We start from the raw sequence: 27,937 nt of genomic DNA, 5'->3' as shown, positions 1-27,937 counted from the left end.
CTGCTTGTCCTCAAGGACACGGTTCAACACGGCGATGCCAAGGTGTTCACTATTGGGGATGACGGTGTATTACGGATGTAGGGTAGGCTATGTGTGACCAATGTGGATGGTTTGCATGAGTTGATTCTCTAGGAGGCTCACAGTTCGCAGTACTCCATTCATCCGGGTGCCTCAAAGATTTATCAGGACTTAAGGCAGCACTACTGGTGGATGAGAATAAAGAAGGATATAGTGGAGCATGTAGCTCGGTGCCTAAATTGCTAGCAGGTGAAGTATGAGCATCAACAGCCAGATGAATTGCTCTAGAAGCTAGAAATTCCAGAGTGGAAATGGGAGGGGGTTACTATGGATTTTGTTGTTGGGCTCCCACGGACTCAGAGAAAGTTCGATGCAGTATGGGTGATTGTAGATAGGTTGACCAAGTCCGCTCATTTCATTCCAGTGGTGACGACTTATTCCTCAGAGCATCTGGCTAAGATTTATATCCGTGAGATTTTCAGGCTTCATGGCGTGTCGGTATCCATCATCTCTGACCAGGGTATGCACTTTACATCGCGGTTCTAGAGAGCCGTACAACATGAGTTAGGCACACGGGTAGAGTTATGTACAACCTTTCACCCTCAGACGGACGGACAGTCCGAGCGCACTATTCAGATACTGGAGGATATGCTTTGTGCATGTGTGATAGAGTTTAGGGGTTCTTGGGATTAGTTCTTGCCACTTGCGGAGTTTGCCTACAACAGCAGCTACCAATCGAGCATTCAGATGGCTCTATATGAGGCTTTGTATGGTAGACGGTGTCGGTCTCTGGTGGGTTGGTTTAAGCCAGGTGAGGCTAGGCTAATAGGTACAGACTTGGTTCAGGATGATTTGGAAAAGGTTAAAATAATTCAAGATCGACTTCGTACAGCCCAATCCAGACAGAAGACTTATGCAGATCGTACGCCCATGAAGGGTGTTATGAGGTTCGGGAAGAAGGGCAAGCTGAGCCCCAAGTATATCGGGCCTTTTGAGATTCTTGAGAGGATTGGAGAGGTGGCCTACAGACTTGCACTACCACCCAGTGTAGCTGCAGTTCATCCAGTATTCCACGTTTCTATGCTCCGTATATATCACGGTGATCTGTCTCATGTGTTAGACTTCAACTCAGTCTATTTGGACAAGGTTTTGTCTTATGTTGAGGAGCCGGTGGCCATTTTGGACAGGCAGGTTCAGATTTTGATGTTGAAGAACATTGCTTCAGTGAAAGTTCAGTGGAGGGATCAACCAGTCGAGGAGGCGACTTGGGAGACCGAGCATGATATGCGTAGCCGTTATCCTTATATTTTCACCACTTCAGTTATGTCTTTATACTCGTCCGAGGACGAATATTTATTTTAAAAGGGGGAGGATGTAACGACCCGGCCGGTCGTTTTGAGTATCTTAGCCCCGATTCCCTAGTTTATGATTCCTTTATGCTATAATGTGGTTATGTAACTTGCCAGAATGTTTGGTTTTGGTTTCGGGTGAGTTTCGGAGTGAAATGGGACACATAGTCCCTAAGTTGGAGGTTTAGGTTGTGAAAGTTGATTGTAGTTAGACTTGTATGAAGATGACTCTGGAATAGAGTTTTTATTGTTCCAATAGATTTGTATGGTGATTTTGGTCTTAGGAGCATGTCTGGATGTTGATTTGGAGGCCCATAGGTCGTTCGGCATGAATTGGCGAAAGTTGGAAAATAGAAGATTTTGAAAAGTTTGACCGGGAGTTAACTTTTTTGATATCGGGGTCAGATTCTTCTTTCAAAAGTTGGAATAAGTCCATAATGTCAATTCTGACTTGTATGCGGATTTTGAAGTCAATCGGAGTTGATTTGGTATGAATCGGCATCGATTTCGAAATTTGGAAGTTCATAGTTCATAGGCTTGAATTTGGATTGCGATTCTTAGAATTTACATTGTTTGATGTGATTTTAGGGCCCCATTAGGTGCGTTATATGTTTTGGAACTTGTTGGTATATTCGGACGAGGTCCCGTGATCCTCGGGTGTGAATAGGATTAAAATCGGATCATTGTTGGACTTAGTGTTTTGCTGGAGTGTTGTTGTTCTGGTGTCATCGCACCTGCAGAGGGTTTGGCCGCAGGTGCGGACACGCAGGTGCGCCAAGGTGATCGCAGAAGCGGAGGAGCCCAGCCCAGGCCTGGGTTCGCAGGCGCGGACGCCTGGGCGCAGATGCACTTCTGCAGGCGCGAGCTTCTCTTCTGCAGAAGTGGAATTGGGAAGGCCTTGTGTACGACCGCAGGTGCAGTCTAGTCTCAGCAGAAGTGGGCTCGCAGGTGCAAGAAATTTGTTCGCAGAAGTAGAATTTCTTGACCTTAAGTGGAATCCGCCTCTGCGATGTTTTATCTACAGGTGCGGCTTCGCAGAAGCGACACAAAGGCCGCAGAAGCGAGGATCGCTGGGCAAAAAGATCTTGTTCGAGGGTTAATCTTCATAATCCATTTTTGGACTTAGAGTGCTCGGTGGGAGGTGATGTTTCGAGGGTTTTTAAGAGAGATCATTTAGGTAAGGAATCTTATCTCGGTTTTGGTTAATTTACAAGAATCTATTGTTAATTTCTTCATTAAATTAGTAGTTTGAGTTGGAAATTTGGGGAAAATGGAAGAAACTTCTTAGACTAAATTTTTGAGTTTTGAAAGGTGAATTGAGTTCGGATCTGAGTAATTCTTGTATGGTTGGACTCAATATCGAATGGGTATTCAGATTTTATAATTTTTGTTGGGTTACAAGACGCGGGCCAGGTTGACGTTTTGGGTAGACTCGGTAATTCTTCACAAAAATCATAATTTCATTGTTTGATTTAGTTTCCTATAGTTATATTTATAGAATAAAATTGTTTTGGCTAGATTCAAGCCGTTCAAAGTTGGATAATCGAGGGAAAGGCCTTCTAATTGATTAATTAACATGATTTGAGATAAGTGACTTGTCTAACCTTGTATGGGGGAATTACCCCTTAGAATTGATATTTTTTGTGATAATTATGATGTGTAAAAGCCGTGTACGCAAGGTGACAAGTGTGTACACAGGCTAAATATAGAAATTACTGATTTTTAACTATGTAGATTCTTTTCATGCCTAAATTGAGTTACCTTCACATGTTATAGTCATCTTTTGTTGTCTAATTTCACATGTCTACCTGTATTATCTCTTATTTGCTAACTACTCTACATGTTTAGTTAAATTTCTTGTTTCCTTTATTCTGTATTCATCATTAACTGTCAAATTCTTTACTTGAACTTTGCAATTCTTGGAATATCTTTTTGGCAAGGGCCGTGATTTCTATTGAGGCAAAGTGTTAAGCTGTAAAACATCCTTCTATTGAGTTATTCTTCGGGTTGTTATTGTTGAAATTTTGTGTACATTGTGATTGAGCAGTGGGCTCTTTATTGTGAGATTCTGTTATTGTTTGGTTTCTCTAGCAAATTATGATATTGGGCACTTAAGGTGTGATTTGTGATACGTTGTGATATTGATACACATGCGATGATATAAGATCTAGGTGTTGAAACGCATACGGTGAGATAAGGTGGGCTTGATACGCGTGGCTAGTAGGGAAACTACTAGAAGCCATGCGATGTGATGAGATGGGCTAAAACGCGAGATGGTATTTCAGGAAAAATAATTTTTAAAACTAAATATAAAGGCTCCCGCGGTGATATAAAGAAAAACTATGAGTTATTTTTTTAATTTGGGACTACGAGGCGATACCTCGGTAGTGGCCCTTATTGATCTTTCTCTATTTGTTGAACTTGTCTTTGGTTGTTGTTTCCTTAATATGTAAATCCTTGTTTCCTTCTGTGTTGTATAATCTGCCTTTATTCTGTATAGTTAACTTTTGGTAAACTCCTTATTTGTTTCATTTCTATTATCATTATCATTATATTGTTATCTCTTTCGTCCCGTTTCTTATTATTTCTAGTGGGGCCTTGACCTGACCTCGTCACTACTCTACCGAGGTTAGGCTTGGCACTTACTGGGTATCGTTGTGGTGTACTCATACTACGCTTCTGCACATCATTTTGTGCAGATCCAGGTACTTCCTATCAGTCCCGACACTAGTGAGCTGAGTTACATTTAGAGACTTCAAGGTACACCTGCCAGCATCCGCAGGCCTCGGAGTCCCCTTCTATCCCTTTCTATATTTTTCCTCCTTACTAGACACAGTTATATAGGAATGATTTTGGTATTGTCAAAGAGCTTGTGACCTGTATTACGCCTGGTTTTAGGCTATTGTATACACCTTGAGTTGTAGAGATTTCCCTTTTATATATGTTGTTGAGTTTGAGTTTTTAAATTACTGTTTCATTCACTTCCATATGTTTGCTATGCTTACCTAGTCTTAAAGATTAGGTGCCGCCACGACATCCTACGAAGGGAAATTGGGGTCGTGACACTAATTCTATACAAATTAGTGTTAATTGAGTATCCTTAGTTGTAGACGTTTAATTTGGTAACGAAATCCCATATATTCAGTAATCTCCCTCCCCTCATCGTCACTCTCTCTATCTCTCTCTTTTCATTCTTTTGCCTATTTTTCTTCTTTAGATCTTATATGATTCTATTTTCTTTTCTATCTCCTTTTTTTTTCTTCTTCAGAGAATTCAATAATGGATTTGACGTCGTCTCCTGTTACCAACGAACCAGTCCTTGTCCGCTGCCTCACCAGATATTGACTGTCATAAAAAAGTTTCAAAGCTTTGATTTTGAATTTGAATTTTTAATTTTTTTTTTTATGGTTGTTGCAAACAATCAGGAATATCCTAATTGGGAGTTTATATCTCAATTTTGAGGGTATTTGGTGAATATTAGAGTTGATTTTGGATGAATTTTTAGATTAAAATTCGAAGAGGAAGAAGATATATTATAGTTATATAAAATTTGTAGGAAAACTGTATTTAATTATATTCTGTTGTAGTTGTATTTTCTTGCGTGAATATCGAATGAAAGTTGTAAATAAAGTGTATATTATATGAAATTTGTATTTAAGTTATAAATACTCTCTTTTACATAAAGTTGTATTTATGTATCAAAATTGTATTAAAGATGTACTATAGTTGTATGAAATTTGTATGAAAGTTATATTATATTGTAGTCGTACTATTTTTTGTATGAATATTGTATGAAAGTTGTATACATGTATCAAAATTGTACTAAAGTTATATTATAGTTTGCGAAAGTTATTTTAAATTGTATGATATTGTAGTTGTATTAAATTTGTATCAATGTTGTATGAAAGTTATAAATAAGTTTCATTATCCAATCTCAGTACGTCAATAAATTTCATGTTACCGGAGAAAATGATCCAAAATTGGGAATAATTTTTCAATCATCACGATTTCGTTTGAATCGCTGAATTTATTTTCATGATATAGAGGATACTTCACGATCTACAACTCAATGGCATCAATTAAAATATGTGGCATAAATTGAAATATATGGCCTTTTGTAAAAATCGATGGCAACAATATATGGCATAAATTGGCAGCAAATTAAAAGAAGAGGAAGGTGACACAAGAAAGAGGGAGAGGGGAGAGGAGAGAAAAAAAAAAAAAGGTGTAATTGAATTCCTTAATTAAAGGCACTAATCTTGGTTTGGGAGCCTTTTAAGAGGAAATATATATGAATTGTAAATATTATACAGTCATAGCGGGCAAATAACAAACTTTAGAAAAATTTGGTAAATAAGTTTGAATTATGGTACAGGAACGAAAAAATTTCCTCAAGATAATCTTAACACGGTGTGATATTATTCGATTTGGACCACGATTTTTCTCCAAAAGGCTCACACAATTAAAAGATTTCTAAACCTTATATTTAGGCTCTCAATCTTTTCATTACAAATGTGAAACTTAGTTGGCACATATCACATTTTTAGTGGATAAAGTGCTACCAAAGGATATGATTAAGGAAAAATGTTTGCAACTTTACAAAGTTCAATAGACATTCAATTTATTAGGGGGTTCAATGGTTCAGTTCGGGCTGGTTATTTTATAAAATTTATATTATATTAATTTTTTCGGTTACCTTATTTTATATAACAAAAATTAGACTTTTCGAAACCGTCTTGATCATCTCGATTTCTCTTCGGTATCGGTACGGTTCTGTTAATTTTCGATAATTTTCTTAAAATGTTATGTAAGAGTTGCTAATAGTAGAAGTTAGAGCGCGATAAGATACATACTTACTTAGGAATTCGGCAAAACTCTCTAGATATTTTTACAATTTAAAAGACGATGAATTAAATGAATATGAAAGATAGCCAGAATAGAGATTCATTTCACTATTCTACTACAACATAAGAGAAATTAAGCAAAGGCAAAAAAAATATAAATCACACGAGTTGGAATATATTAATCAAGATTGGACTCAAGATCGAATAGAGTCTATTAGAAGATTAAGTATCAAATATGAAAAATCTAAATAATATGAGAGGAAAGATATTCAATACTTATGATTTGCCACTCAAGATCGCTGGAATACCTGTGGCATGCTACTCAAGATGCTAGCTAGAACTAATTTAGTTTCAATAGGATTAGCATAATAGATTTGAGAGTTGAGACTTTGAGTTTAAATTACTTTTTGGCCATAAACATTTCCATAATCACAAAAGCCATGGAAAAAAATTAACCTTTTGTTATTTTAAAACTTAATATATATAATATAATTTTCTTATATAAAATTATTAGGTACAGTTCGGTATTTTTTTCGATTTATTTATAAAATTAAAAATCTATCTTAATTATCGGTACGTTATAGATTTATATAAAAATCTATGATTTTATTAAAATAAACCTAATAATCTGTTCGGTACGACTTGGATTGGTCGATTTTGTAGAACCCCTACCATTTACCCACCGATAGAAATAGTCAAATCGAATTGCTAGGTCACTGTCCACACCTTTAACGAATCCTTTCCACGCATTTTGTTGTCCTCTCCATAGCAATCCGCTATATTTAGTTCATTCACATTGATCTACCTAGCTAGTTCAACGGTAAATTAATACAAACAAATATAATCTAGGTAGAAAAATGGAATTGAAGCGCAAAGGAAATGAAATATTAAAATTCGGAAAGGCCCCTAACAAATGGCTATCAACTTGTCTATATTTAATTCCTCGTCCATTGGTAAACCAATACGAAAAAAGATAGTCTAGGAAGAAAAATGGAAGTGTGCAAGAAAACGAAATATTAAATTCTGGAAAGGCCACTGACAAATGGTTACCAACTTGACTATATTTTAATGAGCTACGAGAAGTCATCCTAGAGTTGTTAAATTGCTGGTGCATTCAAAATAAGATGTTGAAATACTAGGTTTTAGTAATTTAGAAATCGTATGATCACACTCACCTGTATAATCCATGATCAGTTGACCTAGTCCTTTCCCTCTCCATTACTTCACATGTTCTCAAGTCTTCAATTATTGTGCTATAAAATAGTGCCACCAGCAATTTGTTATTATTATCAAAGAAGTGGCAATGTGAAAGGAAGCTCGCCATGTCTACCGGCCAGATCCAGTTCTAGCGGTTAGTAAACTTAATATAATTGCAAATAACTCCATTTAGAAATAATCAATCGTCGACTTGGCTCAATTAATTAAGCCAAAGTCTTTTTATAATCAAGTCATTCCCATCATAGCGCTGCGGGGTCGTGGAGGATTCAACCAATAGCCGGCCCCAAGTATACAGTGGTAATTAATGGCACTTCTGTATAGGTCAAAATCTACCGCCGAGCATTTAGGGCGAGGTAGTATAGAGGGAAGAGGCAATCGAGGTCGATTAAAAAACGGCGAAGCTCGTGATCAGGATGTCAACAATGACTGAGATCGAGCACCGTAGAAAGGATTGTAACGACTAGTTTTTAGAATAATATAATGGATGAAATATTCTAAAGAATATTCTTGGCACATGTACTATGAGCTATTAGGGTTTTTTAGGACACGTCCCATATAAAGAGGAAAAAAGATAAGGAAAGGGGATAAGATAAGAACAGACTTCTCATAAAGATTTGCTCTCTTTTAAAAGATACAAAGATTATCTTTTCATCAAGATTCTTGTTCATATTATTTCACACTTTTCCGTCAGATCCGAGAATAGTTCGAACATTTTAAGATGTATTTGTCACTCATCATTGTCATGAAGAATAATCATCTAGTTCATTCATTATTGGGTGTCATTTATTGTTATTTATTGCTAGTTACTCCTCTATTATTGCTCATACCTTTTGGAATATTTAATGCATGTTATTGTCAGTATCCAACCGAATATGTTCCACATTATCCACATGTTCAGAATTCGCATTTAGAGATATTATCATTAACTAGGTTTAACCTATCATTACATAAATACAATAGTTTTAATCGAAACTTATACTTTTTGGTCAAACAATTTTGCGCCATCTGTGGGGATTTTCTAGTTAAAATTTTAGTTTCCTCTAGATCTATAACTAACACGGATCACTAACATAAAAAAAAAAAAAAAGCAAGAACAAGATCTCCTTTCTTTGTATGTACAAATCCAATATGGCACGTAACATAGAAGAAAAGGACGAGAATAATAAGTGACCTCTCAACCAACCTCACGAACATCATCAACGAGAGCTGTGAAACAACATACAGAGACGCAAAGCCCAACGCCTCCCCTGGACAAGATGGATCACCTCCTCCTCACTGCAGCATCATAAAATCTCTTGGTAAGGGAGCCTCTACCTCCATGGCGGAGGAGACACCCCCGACTGTAAAAAATCTCCTTGAGACTTGGCTAACTGATACGCTAACCAGTGTCCTCCATAAGCCCGCTCGGGACACGGCTACAAAAAACGCAAGGACTTGCGTTATACAACTAGCAGATGAGCAACATGACCAATTTCCTCTTCCCCCAACGACATGTATTACTCACAATGTCATTAATAGTGCAAGTGATGACAATATCGCAGCCATTCTGAAAAGATGGAGGAAATGGAGAATAAGAACAAAGCACTTCGGGACCAAATGAGAGAACACCAAGAAAGGGTCGATAAGATACCGGGCGTCTCTAAGCTCTTGCCGAAGAGAGATGTCGGTTGGTTCGTCGAGCAACCGTATAGTGATGACCCCACCCCACACGCCATACCAAAAACCTTTAAAATGCCGCCCTATCTGAAAATAAATGATGGCACGACCGACCCCAAAGACCATGTGACTCACTACATCACTGCCTGAAAGGCAATGATCTCTCCAAGGAACAAGTATTCTCCATTTTGTTGAAAATATTCGATGAGACCCTCATGAGGGGAGCATTGCCATGGTATTCACAACTGCCTGCACGTTCCATTAAAACTTTCGAAGAAATGGCCGACAAGTTCGTAATGGCCCATGCTGGTTCCAAGAAAGCCGAGGGAAGAGTAAATGACATATTTGCTATTAAACAATCCCCGAGAGAGGGATTGAGGGAATTCCTCGCCCGGTTCAACCGAGTAAGAATGACTTTGCCAAACATATCGGAAGGGATGGTGGTCGCAGCCTTTCAGAACGGGCTGAGCAGAAATGGTTCAGGGGCAAAAGAGAGTTATTAAGTCGGATCATGAAGTACTCCCCCCCCCACTACTTGGGATGAAATACATAATGCGTATTGTGTCGAGGTCCGAGCAGACGAAGGTGATCTCAATGGACCGACTCATCGATTGGCCTCGGTACAGGCCGAATCCAGAAAAGATCGAAGGAATGATATCATAAAGGACCTCGCGACTCCGCGATCCAACATGGAACAACATCTATCATATGTCAGAGTTGCCATTGCGTCCTCCTCCATCCATGAAGAGGGGCCACCCAGTCCTCCTCCATCCATGAAGAGGGGCCACCCAGATCAAGGATAGGGACTCACCGGAACGAAAGAGGTATGCCTCATTTATTATCTGCTCACAATTTTTGTGTGTCACTTACAGAAATAGTCTACGCCCTGGAGAAGCTCGGATCAAATGTGAAGTGTCTGCAAAAGATGAGGTCGGACCCGAGTACCAAAAAATCGAACACCCTTTACGAGTTCCACCAATAGCGTGGGCATGAAACCGAGGATTGCATTGCCCTAAGACAGGAGGTCGTAAACATGATACGGCAGGGACACCTCAAAGAGTTGTTGAGCGACTGGGGAAGGACCAACTTTGCCAGAGGTCGTAAACAACATCAAAGACTGCCGAAATTGCCCTCGTCGACCCGCACCGTCCACATGATCATTGGCAGCGGCGACGATGCTTCCATTAACAATGTGAAGTTCACCACAACCCACAAGCTCAAATGGTCAATCACCCACGAACGGTATGATGAACTCGAAGAAAATATCATTTTTGATAAGTCAGATACCAATGGTTTGGTTTTCCCTCACTATGATTCCCTTGTTATCACTTTACGAATTTTATATACCGATGTGAGATGCATTATGATAGACGATGGGAGCAAACATGGATACACACCATGAGAGCAATCCTTTCCAGCTTGTACCAAGTCATCAAATTCCCAACTCCATGGGGGATATTCAGTATACGATGGGAACAACGCACATCCCAGGAATGCTACCGCATCGCCCTAGATTGTACATTCACTCAACAAATAAAGGACAAAGAAAGAAAGGCATAACAATCAACAGGGTCGAGGTCGATATGTGATAATAGCGAGGACGTCATCAGAGACCCCGATACGGTCGAAACCGCGAGATCGACCATAGAAGACCTCGACCCCGTTCAATTAGACAGCAACGACCACAGCAAGAAAGCTTACATCGGCTGCAAACTTCAGGAACCAAGTAAATTTTGTCAATTCTTAATTGCTAACACGAACTTGTTTGCTTTTAGCCATGCAGATATGCCAGGAATCCCGAAGGAAATCGCCACGCATAAGCTGAACGTTGATCCATTCCACCCCCCGGTGAGGCAGGTTAGGCATAAGTTAAACGCCACAATTAATGATGCGGTACGCGACGAGGTGGAAAAACTATTAGAAAATGGCTCAGTCAGGGAGTCGAAATACCCCCAATGGGTCGCCAACATGGTCATGGTGAAAAAGAAGAATGGGAAATGGAGGATGTACGTAGATTTCACAGATTTGAACAAAGCATGCCCCAAGGATTCATTTCTGTTACCCCATATCGACCAACTCATCGACGCAATGTCCGGACATGAACTACTGAGCTTCTTGGACGCCTACTCGGGCTATAACCAAATCCTCATGGAAGAAGATGATCAGGAAAAAACTACTTTCATCACCCATCAAGGGACGTACTGCTACAGGGTCATACCCTTCGAGTTGAAAAATGCAGGGGCAACTTACCAAAGGTTAGTGACGAGGTTGTTCAAAGACCAACGAGGAAAAACAATGGAAGTCTATATAGAGGGCATGCTGGTCAAGTCTGAAAGAAAGAAGATCACATCGACCACTTGAGAGAAACCTTCGACATACTCAGGAGATACGGAATGAAACTAAACCCCGAAAAGTGTGTATTCGGCGTGGCCTCGGGAAAAGTTTTAGGCTTTCTGGTATCACAACGAGGTATCGATGTCAACCCTGATCAAATCAAAGCTATTGAAGGGATACCAGATCAATTGACCACCAAAAAACAGGTTCAGAGGTTGACCGGTCGTATAGCCTCCCTTTCAAGGTTTATTTCGCGATTGTCAGATATGTGCCACAGATTTTTCGGCGTACTCAAGAAGGATAACGGCCTCCAATAGTCTTCTGAGTGCGTCCAAGCCTTGAAGGAGTTAAAAGCATATTTGTCATCACCACCATTGCTCTCAAAACCAGAATCAGGGAAATGCCTCCTCATCTACCTCACTGTATCCAAAGTAGTTGTGAGGGTCGTCCTGGTCCGAGAAAATAAAGGTACGCAGTCTCCCATCTATTACATTAGCAAAACACTAATCGAAGTCGAGACGAAATACCCTCACCTTGAAAAACTAGCCCTGGCCTTAGTCGTAGCTTCACGAAAGCTTAGACCATATTTTCAGTGCCATCCCGTCTCGATCGTCACGACTTTTCCCCTAAGAAGTATTTTACATAAACTCGAGCTATCAGGCAGGTTGGCCAAAATGGGCCATCGAACTAAGCAAGCACGATATCACATATCAATCGCAAACAACGATAAAGTCACAAGTTCTTGCTGACTTCATCACCGACTTCAGCGCAAAAATAATGCCTGAAGTTGAAAGAGAGGCCGCCCATGCTTCTCCCCAAATACAGGACCTCTAGGTCCTGTACACTGACGACGCGTCCAACACGTCCAGGTCCGGGTTGGGACTCGTACTCGAAGTTCCGACTTGCGAAGTGATTCGCCAGTCCATACGGTGCCCGGACATGACTAACAACGAGGCCGAGTATGAGGTCATAATTGCAGGGTTAAGGCTACTACTCAAATACGGGGCGAAACAGTTAAGACTATCTTGCGATTCTCAACTCGTTGTCAACCAAGTTGCAGGGAATTTCCAAATCAAGGAACAAAGGTTGCAAAAATACCAGACTGAAATCTACAAGCTGCTGCCCGAGTTTGATGAATGTCAACTTGACCAGATCCCTCGAGCACAGAACACCGAGGTAGATGGCCTCACCAAATTAGCCACAGCTACCAAAAATATTACAACCGGAGACAGAAGTGTAGTACACCTTCTCAATTCATCGATAGACCAAATCGAGGTAAGAACCATAAACCTAACTTGGAACTGGAGCAACCGTATTGTTACATACTTGTAGGACGACGTACTCCCAAGTGATAAAAAAGAGGCGAAAAAGTTGCGAATGAAAGCATTCAGGTACAACATTATTCAAAACGACCTATATAAGAGAATGTACGGCGTCCCTCTAGTGAAATGCTTGGGCCCAAATCAGATGTGACGCGTCCTCGAAGAGGTCCACAAAGGCCATTGTGGAGCTCATTTCAACAATCGGGCTTTGGTCAGATGCCTTATACGGGTAGGGTATTACTAGCACACCATGAAAAAAGAGGTCGCAAACTTCATAAAAAAATGCAAACAAGGCCAAAAGTATGCCCCAATGATTCACCAAATTGGCGCACACCTCCACTCAGCCACTTCCCCTTGGCCATTCATCAAATGGGGAATGAGCATCGTGGGCCCCCTCCCGGAAGGGCAAGGTAACATACGATTTCTTTTAGTTTAACTGACTATTTCTCTAAGTGGGTAGAAGTAGGAGCATTCGCCCAAATACATGAACATGAAGTGATCGCCTTCATATGAAAAAATATCGTATGCCAGTTCGGCCTCCCCAAAGAGATCAGTTGCGACAATGGACCCCAATTTACAGGAAAGAAGGTCGTTGAATTTTTTGAGAAGTGGAATATCAAAAGAATATTCTCGACGCCATACCACCCCGCGGGCAACGGACAAGCAGAGTCCTCCAACAAGTCGATACTGAACATCATGAAGAAAAAACTTGAAAACGTTAAAAGGCTATGACCGAAAATGTTACCAGAAGTACTCTGGGCTTACTGAACAACGCCGAAGACAAGCACATGAGAGACACCTTACTCTTTAGTCTATGGGACTGATGCAGTAATACCAATTGAAGTCGGGGAGCCCAGCCTAAGATACTCCCACGAGAGCGGACCAAGGAATGACAAAAACAGAAGGTAGGAGCTTGACAAAATCGAAGAACGACGAGACATGGCCTACATAAGTATGATCGCCTTCATATGGAAAAACATCATATGCCGGTTCGGCCTCCCCAAAGAGATCAGTTGCGACAATGGACCCCAATTTACAGGAAAGAAGGTCGTTGAATTTTTTGAGAAGTGGAATATCAAAAGAATATTCTCAACGCCATACCACCCCGCAGGCAATGGACAAGCAGAGTCCTCTAACAAGTCGATACTGAACATCATGAAGAAAAAACTTGAAAACGTTAAAGGGCTATGACCGGAAACGTTACCAGAAGTACTCTGGGCCTACTGAACAACGCCGAAGACAAGCACATGAGAGACATCTTACTCTTTAGTCTATGGGACTAATGCAGTAATACCAATTGAAGTCGGGGAGCCCAGCCTAAGATACTCCCACGAGAGCGGACCAAGGAATGACAAAAACAGAAGGCAGGAACTTGACAAAATCGAAGAACAACGAGACATGGCCTACATAAGTATGATCGCCCCAAAACAACAAGCAGAACGCTATTATAACAAGAAGGCAAAGGTCATGCCGCTCAAAGTCGGGGACTACGTGCTTAAAGCCAAAACACAAGCAAGCAAAGACCCACAGGAAGACAAACTGGGAACAAATTGGGACGACCGTACAAAATCATGGCAACAGCGAACAATAGATCATTCCAACTAGAAACAATGGAAGGAAAGCTACTACCAACCAACTGGAATATTACCCACCTCAATACTTCAACTTTTAAGAGGTAAGGCGTCCCCCAAGTCGTACTCTTTTTTCCCTCACTTGAGTTTCGTCCCAATTGGGTTTTCTCAAAGCGGTTTTTAACGAGGCGACGAAGGGGACACTTCAAGTCAAAGTACGCAAAAATGGAGGCCCAAGATGGCTAGTTCATTGCCTGACCTCTCAAGCCTTCTCCAGGATGACCAATGAAGGGACTAGATAGACTGGGACTGGAACGCCAACCAACACCCGAAAATTTGTAAATTTCTCCAAGTGTATGAACAAAACAACAATGCATGAAGTTTATTTCTATTTTATCCAAATGTACAACCAAGGCAACAATGCTTAAAGTTTACGATGTCGACAAACTCCGCACCTAGAAGCATATCTTTCTAAAAATATATTGTGTCTGACCTCATTCGAACCAACACCTAATGGCCCTCGGCCATAGTCAAACATAGGTCATGTTCGACCTTGTTTGAACTAACACCTACTGGCCCTCGGCCATAGTCAAACATAGGTCATGTTCGACCTTGTTCGAACTAATACCTAATGGCCCTCGTCCATAGTCAAATATAGATCATGTGCGACCTTGTTCGAACTAACACCTAATGGCCCTCGACTATAGTCAAACATAGGTCATGTTCGACCTTGTTCGAACTAACACCAACTGGCCCTTGACCATAAGTAAACATATGATATGTTCGACCTCGTTCGAACCAACATCTACTGGCCCTCGGCCATAATTAAACATATGATATGTTCGACCTCGTTCAAACAAACATCTACTAGCCCTCGGCCATAGTTAAACATAGGATTTGCTCGACCTCGTTCGAATTAACGCCTACTGATCCTCGGCCATAATTAAACTTAGGATATATTCGACCTTATTCGAACTAAGTGATTACAGCTAAGAAAATCAAGGCAACCAAGCGACAAAATCAAAAAACGTACAAGTATGAACCGCATGAAGAGAATAAGGTACAAATAACAAAGTTGACATTTCATACTTAGAATATTTTCAAAAAGGCTCGTAAAGACGCCTACAAAATACGCACAAGTTCACAGCAAAAATAAGAAGGAAAAAGAAAAACTACTGGTCACCGCCAGGCCCATCAGTACCATCGGGATTGACCATCTGGGCCATCTCCATCTGCGCCCTCACCATCATTACCGCCCTCAGGGGTATGCATCTTTGTACCAGGCGTCCTCTTTAATCCGGTCCACACCCACATCCCTCTCATCGTCATCGGCCTCCGGCGTAGCAGGATTATACCCGCAAGCAATTTGAGCTTTATAGGCCTTGACACGAGCATATTCAAGGGCGGCCGCAGGAACAGATCCCTCCGCATGCAAATCTCGGAACACATCCAACTGAGCCTCAGCGTGAATCCATTCCTCGTACAGGCCCCGGGGAACGCTTGGGAAATCTGAAGTGTGAGAAGATGATGGCTGCGCAAGCATTTGCACCTTCTTAGCTTCTAAGGCGGCCACCTGGTCTTGAAGGAGGGAGTTGTCTTTCTCCAACTCCCTAATCCTCTCATCGAGCCGCTCCTCGTTAGCCGAATACGAAGTCGATGACCCCTCATGCCATAAATTATCAGAAGCCACAACGGACGGCCCTTCAGCTCATACCACCGCAAAGGGAAGAGGTACTCCCTCAACGGCCTCCGCCAATATCGGAACATCACACACCAGCACGATGTCGTCCTCAAGTATTATGGTCGCCGTCTCACAGATGACAAAATCATCCATTACTGAATCTACCGCCCGGGCGACCTCATCACCAACATCCACCGATTTTCTCTTACGGGGAACTAAATTCCCGCTGCTTGGCGACGATTCCTCCTCATCCACAAGACAGTGCAAGGGGGAAGCCGGAAGCTCCGCTATCGAAATATCCGCAGGCGGAGAAGAAACCGATGCTGAGGCAGCAGTAGATGGAGCCGACGACCGAGCAGACCTGGCCGCGGTTGAGGAAGGAACAAAAGCAGATGATCGAGCAGGCCTAGTCGCAATCACAGTGGGAATAGACGCTGAAGAGGAGGCAACCTTCATCTTACGAAATGCAGGAGGAGGATCCCTCGGCCTCCTCAAAGATCTTCGGATTGGAAAAGAAAAATCAAAGTAAGGTTATCACCACCACCAAGAGCAAACTATAATAAGTAGGCGACCACGAGGCCAAAACAACAAATATATATATATATATATATATATATATATATATATATATATATAAACTCACCGGCCAAGGAAGGAGCAGGCCCGAACTTCTTAAAAAAACCCGGCCACTCACGAATTCCCATGATGTGAGGCAGAATCCGACTAACCCAATCAGAAATGTCCCCGACCAAAGGAGGGGGCGTAGTCTTGGCTGCACGAAGAGGGGACAAAATTTTAGAGCCTACGACTAAAATAGACAGATCAAATGTTTTAATAAAAGAAGAAAAGACGCTTACGAGTGTAATTCCAAGTCTCGGGGAAGCCGTTCGCATTAGCCACCACATCTTCGGTTCTGACAAAGAAATAATTATGCCAGAACTGTCAATTTGCCTTGTCATCCATCTTCACCACTAGGCATTTGCCTCCTCGATGGCGAAGGTTCAACATTATCCCACTATAGAAACTAGGGGCGAAGAGATGCATCAGATGACGGAGTGTGATCTCAACCCCAACCAACTCCGCAAATTTAGTAAGCATCTTGATGAGCTTGTAGATATATGGGACGAGTAGAGCTGGGCACACGCCATAGTAGCGACCGAATTCCTCCGCCAATGGGAGAAGAGGAAGAACGTAGCCAACCTGGAAGAGATATGCATAGAACGCTAATACCCGTGGCGGTGGATTTGTACCACATCGCGCCCTTCTGGGACCAAATCGATGCGGGCATGAATGTTGAATTTTCAGACCTAACTTTCTCACCACGAGAAATTATTTCCTCCACCGTAGGAAAGTTCTCATCTTCGATGGCGACAAAGACGTCATCAGAGGCATAAGCACGGGCAAAGGGACAAGGTTCCCACATCGGAACCAGAGGATAGATTAGCCATAATTTTGATGAGAGAAATGATATTCAGGCAAAGAAGGATTAGAAGCAACATGAATCACTAAAACTAGGAAAGAAGACACACAACAATGGAGGAAGGAGAAGAAGGCACAAGGTTTTGATGAGAAAACACATAAATAACAAATGAATGGCATCACATCTCTATTTATAAGAATTCGGGCATCAAAACCAAGAGATTATGCCATCATTACCCAACACTGGAATCGAAACGGCAGCCCCAAGTGACAGTGGCACGGGAAATGATGCAAAGCATCGAGAAAATGCGCTATAATGACGTCATTCTAGTGCAGAAACGACGTAGCCCCGAAAGTTGCGGCTCACGAAAGGCCACATTGCCAGCTCGTCCCAAACTTAACTGCCCGACCCACTCTTCCACTCTTCTCGACCATAACCAACAAAATCCGCTCATCGATGTTGTATGAGGACGACCTCAATAAGCGGAGGGACTAACTGTATAGGTCAAAATCTACCGTCGAGCATTTAGGGCGAGGTAGTATCGAGGGAAGAGCCAATCGAGGTTGATCAGGAAACAACGAAGCTCGTGGTCGGGATGTCAACAATGATCGAGCTCGAGCACCGTGAAAAAGGCTATAACGGCTAGTTTTTAGAATAGTATAATATATGAAATATTCTAAAGAATATTCTGGCACATGTACTATGTATTATTAGGGTTTTTAGGGAGATGTCCCATATAAAAAGGAAAAAGATAAGGAAAGGGGGCATGGGATATTCACTAGATAAGAACAGACTTCTGATAAAGATTCTCTCTCTTGTAAAAGATATAAAGATTATATTTTTATCAAGATTCTTATTCATATTATTCCACACTTTTCCATCAGATTCAAGAATAGTTCGAACATTCTAGGATTTATCTGTCACTCATTATTGTGAGGAAGAATAATCATCTAGTTCATTCATTATTGGGTGAACCACTTCTCATATTTACTTAAATGTCATTTATTATTATTTATTGTTAGTTACTCCTCCATTATTGCTCATATATTTTGGAATATTTAATGCATGTTATTGCGAGTCTCACACCAGATCTGTTCCACATTATCCACATGTTCATAATTCGCATTTAGAGATATTATCATTAACTAGGCTTAATCCATCATTACATAAATAAATAATTTTAACCGTATACTTCTTGATAAAACAACTTGTGTGATCTTTCGAAAGAGAAGGCCTTTTGAAAGAGAAAAAACACAATATAGAATTTCCCACGAATCTCTAGTATTCGTCAACTACTACAAACAAGAAAGAGTCTCGAGGAAAGTACCAAGAACACCACCTTAACATTGATTGGCCAGAGCCCACAGAATAATGGAACCCACTAGCAAATACTTATCTTTATGGGCAAACATTAAATAATTCAGAATGAGAGTGAAGTTAAAAACACAGTATTACATTCTTTATATAGGGCAGTGGTGAAGTGAAGATCTAATCGGCATCGCTATGAGCTGAAAAAACTATCCTCTGAAAAATTATATATCCTCTCCATTTACAGATTTAGGTACCCAATTCTAACCAGATGGCAGATGCAGTGGTGAATTTTCTGGTAGAGAACCTGTTGCAGCTATTAACTGATAATGTAAAGCTAATTGGAGGTGCAAAGGGAGAGTTAGAAAATCTGTTGAAAGAAGTTCAACACCTAAAAGGGTTCTTAGACGATGCTGCAAAATTACCAAGCGACAGCGAGCAGTGGAAAGTGTTGGTGGAGGAGATTCAAAAAACGGTACATACCGCAGAGGATGCCGTTGATAAGTTCGTAGTTCAGGCGAAGCTGCACAAAGAGAAAAGTAAAGTGGGAAGAATCTTGGATGTTGGTCATCTCGCTACTGTCAGAAATCTTGCAGCTGAGGTCAAAGGAATTCATGAGCAAGTGAAGGAACTTCGTCAAAACAATCAAGCTCTTCAGGCCCGCCCGACTCTTGAGCTGCCTAAAAAAGGTGCCCCGGAAACAACTGATCAGCAGGTATGCCTAATGATACCCAAAAGTTTTTGATTTTTCGAAATTGTTCTAATCATCTCGGTTTCTGTTCGGTATTAGTAAGATTCGATGAGTTTTCTATTTTAAAAAAGAGTCGCACTGATATTGGACTCTTGTCTTCACGGATTTTTGGCCACAGCAAATATAAATGAGATAGTATAATTAATTTCACTAATAGTTACTGCACTATATTCATGATTTTTCTATTTCTTTAAGTCTTTAAATGGCAAAGTTTCAAAAAGGTTAAACCTAACAAATCAAATTATGTAATAAAATAGATCAGATACAGACATACTAACAAATCAATGCTGCTAGTATTTGAAAATTATCATATGCATAAAGATATAGCAGTAGCATTGATCTGTATGATATCCAATAAGAGAAGATATAAATTACACGAGAGTGGCATGTTTCTCAAGATCACTGGTCGCTGCAACATTTAGTTTCAATAGGACTATAGAAGTATAGCACAATCGGTTTGCGATGGGGACTTTGGGTGTTAATTACCTATAAGCTTGTTGTTGTTCCATCACCTAAATGATAAATGGACCTTGAGCCTAACTTAATGCCAAAAACTAGCTCATGAGGTGAGAATTGCCAAAAACCATATCAAGAGACCTTCCCATCCCTTAATGGCCGATGTGGGACTGAATACCCCATCCCCCTGCACGCCCAGGATGGGACATTTGGAGCATGAACAATATAAGATTTGGGGGGGAGGGGACAACATCGGTAAATGAATTGGGATGGCCCTGACTCTGATACTATAAATAAGACTTTAGGCTTAACTCAACACAGAAATTCGATACGACTATAGATTTATATTGAAATTTACGATTTTAATTATTAGAATAACCTAAAAATCAGTTCGGTTCGATTCAGTTCGATTTGACCGATTTAGTCGGTTTTCAAATAACTGTTGATACCCCTAGCGTCATCTATTCAGATTGTTGACCAATGCATCACAAACAAACAAGTGCTTCTGTGATATGTAGTAGTGATGATGTAAAAACATAAACATTAGCAAAATTATGACAATAAAAGGTAAACTCGATGTAACAAGTATTGATTGATAACACAGAATAATTAAATTGTACTAAATAATATGTTATAATAGATCAAATTATATGATAGTACAAAGAATTTCTATACCATATATAAGGGCGTATTTACGTTAAATATCACGAGATTGAAATTGTAATACATGCCCCTTCCTTGTGAAGATTATATATCTACTCTATTTTCTGATGTGATCCCTTTTATTATCTTGAAAAAGGGTCCTGCATTGGAGGATGATGAAGTTGTCGGCTTTGATGAGGAAGCGGACAAAGTAATCAAGCGACTTGTTAAAGAATCAAAGGATCTAGATATTATTCCAGTGGTGGGTATGCCGGGACTTGGAAAAACCACACTAGCAAGAAAAATCTACAATGATCCTCAGCTTTCATATGAATTTTTCGGCGTCCATTGGGTTTACGTCGGCCAATCTTACAAAATAAAGGATGTTTTTCTTAATATTCTCAAATTCTTCACAAGACGCACCGAAGATTATCAGCATGAGGATGTGGACGCATTAGCTAAGGTGATAGCCGGTTTTATCAAGAAAGGAGGTAGATGTCTCATTTGCTTAGATGATGTTTGGGAAACAAAAGTCATTGATTATGTAAAGAAAGTTTTCCCAGAAAACGAAAAGGGGCATCGAGTCATGATGACGACGCGTGACAAAGTTTTGGCTACTTATGCCAATCCAGAGCCTCACGATCTGAAATTTTTGACTCCAAAAGAAAGTTTTGAATTGTTGGTAAAGAGAGTTTTTGGCAAGAAAAGTTGTCCTAATGATTTAGTAGGACATGGAGAAAGCATTGCAGGAAAATGTGGTGGAGTACCACTTGCAGTAGTAGTTATTGCAGGAGCATTAAGAGGTCGTCCGAACACAAGTGATTGGATAAGAGTTGAGAGAAATGTGGTTCAGCATCTTTATATGAATAGCGAAGAAAGCTGCTTGAAATTTGTGGAGATGAGTTACGATCATTTGCCCCAAGAAGTACAGACATGCTTCTTGTATTGTGGTGTCTTTCCTCGAGGATTTGATATCCCTTCTTGGAAAGTGATTCGCTTGTGGATAGCGGAGGGGTTGATAAAGCCGCAGGAATCGTACACTCTGGAGGAGATAGCAGAGTTTTATTTGAACGATCTTATCAATAGAAATTTAGTGATATTGCAACAAAAGAGGTCTGATGGTCAAATAAAAACTTGTCGTCTTCACGACATGTTGCATCAGTTCTGCAAAAAGGAGGCTAGTAACAAATGGCTTTTTCAAGAAGTCTGTCTAACTCCTGATCAAACTATTCCTATGGAAGACCCAAATAAATCTCGTCGATTGTGCATTCAACCCTCTAATCTGAAAGACTTTCTCTCCAAAAAACCTTCTGCAGAACATGTTAGATCTTTCTATTGTTTTTCCTCAAAAGAAAAACAAATCAGCGGGTTGACTCCTAATGACATTAAACTCATCCACAAAGCATTTCCGCTTGTCAGGGTTTTGGACGTTGAATCCCTCAAGTTTCTCTTCTCTAAGGATTTTAACCAGTTATTTCATTTGAGATATATTGCTATCTCAGGTGACTTCAATGCCATTCCTTTGACCTTTGGTAAATTTTGGAATTTACAAACTCTTATTCTTAATACGAGTACCTCAGAGTCCACCCTTGATGTAAAAGCAGACATATGGAACATGTTACAGTTGAGGCATCTTCACACCAACATACCTGCAAAATTGCAACCCCCTACTGCGACGACATCAGGTAAAGCTTCTTGTCTACAAACTCTTTGTATGGTTGCACCAGAAAGTTGTGAGAAAGAAGTGCTCGCAAAGGCTTGTCATCTGAAAAAATTGAGCATTCGAGGACAAATGGCAGCTTTTCTTGGTGCTTACAAGGGTGGAATCAACAATCTTGAAGAGCTAAAGTGCTTGGAACAATTGAAATTGTTGAATGATGTTCTTTACATGAATAAAGCGCCCCACCTCCCTCCAACATTCTCCCAACTTGTACGTACTGTGAAGAAGTTAACTTTGACAAATACAAGGTTTGCTTGGAGTGAGGCAGATAAATTGGGGCAATTGGAATCCCTTGAGATCCTAAAGTTTAAAGAAAACGCATTCGCCGGTGATTCCTGGAAGCCAAAGATGGGATTTAGTGCACTCCGGGTTTTGTGGATTGAAAGGGCAGAATTTGAAACTTGGGAGGCTTCGGAGCATAACTTCCCCGTTCTTAGGAACCTTGTTCTTATGTCTTGTGATAAGCTCGACGCTGTGCCATTTGAGCTGGCTAATATATCTAACCTTCACGAGATGCGGTTGGAAAACACAAGCAAAGCGGTCAAATCTGCAACAGATATACTGGAAAGCAAGACATCTAAAAGCATCAAATTCATCCTTACCATATTCCCTCCTGAAGCTGGATCCAAGCCCACGCAGTGAACTGAAAGGTCAGTCGAATTTATTTGTATTGATAGTCTTCGCTAAACTCTTGTCTGCACGACTATATTCTTTTTCAGCTGGCATACATTATCCATGAAATTTCATAGTTCCCCTTACTTTCTGAATTACACTCTGCTCATGATTCGACCAAGATTCAGATTAGAAAATACCCTTCGTTTTATTCTAATATAAATTAATCTCTTTCATAGTATACGAGTATATGGGTTATTGTGAATGATTACTAATAGTTTCTTCAAAACCTCTCTGCAACAGTTTTCTTTTCTTTGTTTCCCTTTTTTTCATTTACTAATTTTGCTCCTTTTTACAGGAGAGAATGGAGACATTGAGGTTGTTGGAAATCTGGGATCATGGATATGGTGCGACTCATGTTTTCTGATAAGATTGTACCAATAAAGAAGCCTTTTGTTTATACAAGCATTGTCATTTTTGAAATAAATGACATATGTTTAAATAAATGCACCCCGCTCTCGGCTTGAAACAAACACCCTTCCTGGGATTCTTGCAGTTCGAGTTACGCATCATGTGGAGTATTTTCTTTCTCAGTTGTAAAACTACTGTTTGCATGTTTCCAATTCTGTTTCCGTTGTATTTGGTTTGTTTCATTTTTGTAAGACTGTTGCTTTCATCTATCATTGTTCTGTTGAAAGACAAATGTCATTCCATTCCAAGCAAATAAAGTGTTGTGTGTTTTATTACAAACTTGGAATCTTTCAAGTTCAGATTATGCATCCATAGGTTGCCAAAATGAGTTTAACTATGTACTGAAAGTGTCATAGATTTTTTACAGTATTAAATTACCTAAAAGGTAATTACAGGTAATTTTTGCTCATAAAAAGTAGGATTAGTAACTTAAGAAATAAGGCATATTACCTGCTTGGCTCAACAGATGAATGAACTGCAAAAACACATGACCACGTCAAAGAGCATTCTATTTGTTTAAGAAGCGATGTCACCCTGAATCCCCCCTGCAGAAAGGAGGAAAATAAGAAAAAGAAGAAAGAGATTTTTACACTCTGTCACCTGATCCAAACTTACAAATAAAATGAGCCACGTTTTTCAGCCCTTATCCGAATTTGCCCATATTGTATAATATAATTTCAAAGTTAGGTCACTTTCCCCTATTTTCCTTCTTGCCCCCTCCTGATCGTTAATTGACAAACTCGATTTATTGTTGGTGTTTGGAGCTTAAATCATAGTTAGAGTACTGATTTTGTAAGATTGGGTTGAAAATTCAATTAGAAAGATTATCGACCTTTGCTAAAAAAGCTTGAAGAAGTAGAATTTAATATTTGTGAGAAATTTGGAGAGGATCTTGTTTATGCTTGTTGGAAATAGTCCAAGGAAGTTGTTCTACAAAATTTAAAATCATTTGGTGGAGATTTGGAGTAAGTTTGAACAAGAACTGCAATTGAACAATAATTGCAGAAAAGTTTGTCTCTATAGCTCACCACATGTTATACACTTTTATATATTTTTATATGGGGGTTGATGTATATGGGTATATAACTACTAATAAATAATAATAATAATAATAATAATAATAATAATAATAATAATAATAATAATAATAATAATAATAATAATAATAAAAGTATATAAATACTGTTGCAAAAAACAATGCAGGCAGTGCCGATATAAACTGAAAAATATGGCTACGTGGATACAATATATGTTGTGTTGGGCAGTATATATTGTAAACGGCAAAGGGCCAAATATATCCTTTTATTTTTGAAAATGGTCTAAGAATACCCCTCGTTATACTATTGGGTTATCTATACCCCTGCAGTCATACTTTGGGTTCAAATATACCCCTCATTTAAACGGAGGGACACGTGTCATCGTCCTGTTGATCAATTCTAAATATCTCCTAATTAATTAAAAAGACCCATTACTAAAAACTGAAAAAAATAATTTTTTTTTTTTACTAAAAATTGAAAAAAACGAATTTTTTTTTTCCAATTTTTATAAAAAAACTGAAAAATAATTTTCTAAAGAAATTAAAAACTGAAATAATTTTAACTAAAAACTGGAAAAAAAAAATTGTTTTTTCAGTTTTTATAAAAATATTGCTTTAGAAAATTGCTTTGTAGTTTTTTTTCAGTTTTTTCAAAAATATTATTTTAAAAAATATTTTTCAGCTTTTTTTAAAGCAGTGTTTTTTTGTAAAAACTGGAAAAAAAATATTTTCCTTTTTTTCAGTTTTTAGTGAAAAAAAAAATCAGTTTTTTCAGTTTTTACAAAAAAAAAATTGCTTTAGAAAATTGATTTTCAACTCTTTTTTTTTCCAGTTTTTACAAAAACATTGTTTTAAAAAATATTTTTCAGTTTTTTCTAAAGCAGTTTTTTTGTAAAAACTGCAAAGAAAATATTTTCGTTTTTTTTCAGTTTTTATTAAAAATAATTTCAGTTTTTTCCATTTTTATAAAAAAAAAAAAATTGCTTTAAAAAACTATTTTCGGGTATGGGTAATGAGTTTTTTTAATTAATTAGGAGATATTTAGAATTGACCAACAGGACGATGACACATGTCCCTCCGTTTAAATGAGGGGTACATTTGAACCCAAAGTATGACTGTAGGAGTATAGATAACCCAATAATATAACGAGGGATATTTTTAGACCATTTTCGAAAATAGATGAGTATATTTGGCTCCGTATTTTAAAACTCCTGAAAGAAAAATAAGAGAAAAGTGTTGCAGATAGGTTTATTTGCTAACAAATCTATTTGTGCTCTGGAAAGATACCACTAAATCATTCACATATATTCTTAAAAGTCAATGCAAGTAGATCGAACCATATGTTTAACAAATCAACACAATACACCGGTAATTATCCTTTAATTGGCTTAATTGTGTTGAAAAAACTGTTATACTATCAGTATAAAAGTTAAAACTCATTTTGGAAACATATGGATTCAATAAAGAAGAAAGTCAATATCCTGATCCCTCCCGCAGAAAGGAGGAAAATTAGTAAATGAAAAAATCAGAAAGCAAAGAGAGGAAAACTGTTGCAGTGATGTTACGAAAGAAATGATAACTATTGTTGTAGGCAAATTCTATGAGTGGCAAATGATCATCCCAGCTACCTTTGAAGTCTAGAACACAAGCACGCAATATATCCTCAAGCATCTGAATAGTTCACTCTGCCTGCCCTTCAGTCTGCGGGTGAAAGGCTGTACTAAGATTCACATGCGTACCTAGAGCTTGCTGAAATTTCATCAAAAAATTAGTAGTGAATTGTGCTTTGTTAGGATCAGGAACTCGGGTAGTGCGGAATTTAGCCAAACAATGTTATAATGACAATAACAAAGACAATGCAAGTCGATAATAATGGCAATTAAAGTAGATAAAGAAGAACCCAATTTAATGTGGTTCGGTCAGTGTGACCTACGTCCACAAGCGAAGAGGAGCAATTTCACTATACCAATAAGAGTACAAAAAAAGAGTACAAAATTAGAGTAAATACTCTAATTAATCCCAAATACCATAATAGAATAACCTCATAAGATCACTCCAAAGAAAGGGTTTACACAAGTGCTTCCCAACACTTAACTCTCATACAAAACACTCTTAATAAAAGAGGAAAGGAAGAAACAAGAAATGAATACTCAAGTCTTGTTGGTGTGTCTAAAATGAACTAATGGCCTTCCCTTTTATAGGCAAAAAAGTCTTGGCCTCTTAGGTGTAAAAGAAGAGATACAACTTGTGCAAATGATGTCCACTGCACAATGCAATATCTTTGGGTCTCAAAGAATATTGCCAACAAAGTCTACACTTTGCAAAGATGCTTATGCTTATGCTTATGTGAGATGAACTCCATTAGACAAAATATTGGCCATAATTACAAATCTCCACCTTGGCCTAATTTTGGCTGATATAGTAAATTTGCTCCACCTTCTCCGCAAAAGCCCCAAAGGGCATATGTCAAGTTTTAATGCCATCAAAATCAGACAAGTTGTCTGATACCGAAACTGTAGTAGGGTCGATAATAGTGGAGCCCAATAAAGTATACAACGAACCAGATCTGTGTGCTTTCATGATCGCAAGAGCACCATGAGAAACTTTCAGAACTCTACCTTCACTGGTGTACTTGCACCAAAGAGATTCTATAGTGCCCAAAGAGATGAGATTTTTCTTCAAGTCAGGAACATGTCGAACATCAATGAGAATTATCACCACACCATCGTGCATTTTGATTCGGACTGTACCTTTTCCAAAAACTTTGCAGGTAGTATTGTTGCCCATAAAGACAACTCCACCCCCCATAGATTCATATGTGGTAAATAAACCCCGATTGAGACACATATGATAAGAACAATCCGAATATAAAATCCACTCATTGTTTAGATTTGAAACTATTATTAGTTGCTAAATATATAGTTCCCACAGTCTCATCAGCAGCTACACTAGCTTCGGCGGTGTCAGTATTTTTGTGCTAATTTTTTCTTTCTTTATACTTTTCTTTATTTTACAATTTATAGCATTCAGAGATAATGTGACCTTTCTTATGACAATAGCGACGCTATAAATTAGTGTTTCTGGATATGGAGTCGGATTTGCCCCTAACAAACAAGCCAACTTCCGCTTGAGTTCCACTAGCTTCCCCAGTAATATCACTATCTATCTATTCTTTTAATTTTAAGATAGATTTAATATCCTTGTAAGAGATATTATCCTTTGCATAAATCACGGTATCTCTTATATGCTTAAAAGATAGGGGTATAGAACAAAGCAGTAACACGGCTTGATCCTCATCTTTAATTTCAGCATCTATATTACTCAAATCCATAAGAATGGAATCAAAGGTATCAATATGAGAGAGAATAGAGGTACCATCACCCATACAAATTGTATAAAGCTTCTGCTTCAGGTAAAGTCTATTTTCCACCGTCCTCTTCATATATAAGGTTTTTAGTTTTTCCCACATGCCTTTGGCTGTGGTTTCTACAGAAACTTCACGTAAAACCTCATTTGAGAGATTTAAAA

The 27,937-nt window shown here is 39.1% G+C and overlaps 1 protein-coding gene and 1 long non-coding RNA gene across 2 annotated transcripts; one reads left to right on the top strand and one right to left on the bottom strand.

Annotated features, from left to right (window-relative positions):
• The first annotated feature begins 18,992 nt into the window (after nt 1-18,992).
• LOC104091216 (putative late blight resistance protein homolog R1A-3) lies at nt 18,993-23,652 on the top strand. Its single transcript, XM_009596500.4, has 3 exons — nt 18,993-19,436; nt 20,728-22,940; nt 23,261-23,652. The coding sequence occupies exons 1-2, from the start codon at nt 18,993-18,995 to the stop codon at nt 22,930-22,932; spliced, it is 2,649 nt and encodes an 882-aa protein (XP_009594795.1). The 3' UTR covers nt 22,933-22,940; nt 23,261-23,652.
• On the bottom strand, nt 22,420-24,395 carry LOC104091217 (uncharacterized). Its single transcript, XR_685100.3, has 3 exons — nt 23,989-24,395; nt 23,824-23,918; nt 22,420-23,064 (listed from the first exon to the last, which is right to left on the bottom strand). It is a non-coding gene; the product is annotated as an uncharacterized lncRNA (long non-coding RNA).
• Nucleotides 24,396-27,937: the final 3,542 nt, after the last annotated feature.

The sequence above is a fragment of the Nicotiana tomentosiformis genome, chromosome 4 (assembly GCF_000390325.3).
Source record: "Nicotiana tomentosiformis chromosome 4, ASM39032v3, whole genome shotgun sequence".
In the NCBI taxonomy this organism is placed as follows: domain Eukaryota; kingdom Viridiplantae; phylum Streptophyta; class Magnoliopsida; order Solanales; family Solanaceae; genus Nicotiana; species Nicotiana tomentosiformis.
This window is presented reverse-complemented; position numbering and strand designations above follow the sequence as displayed.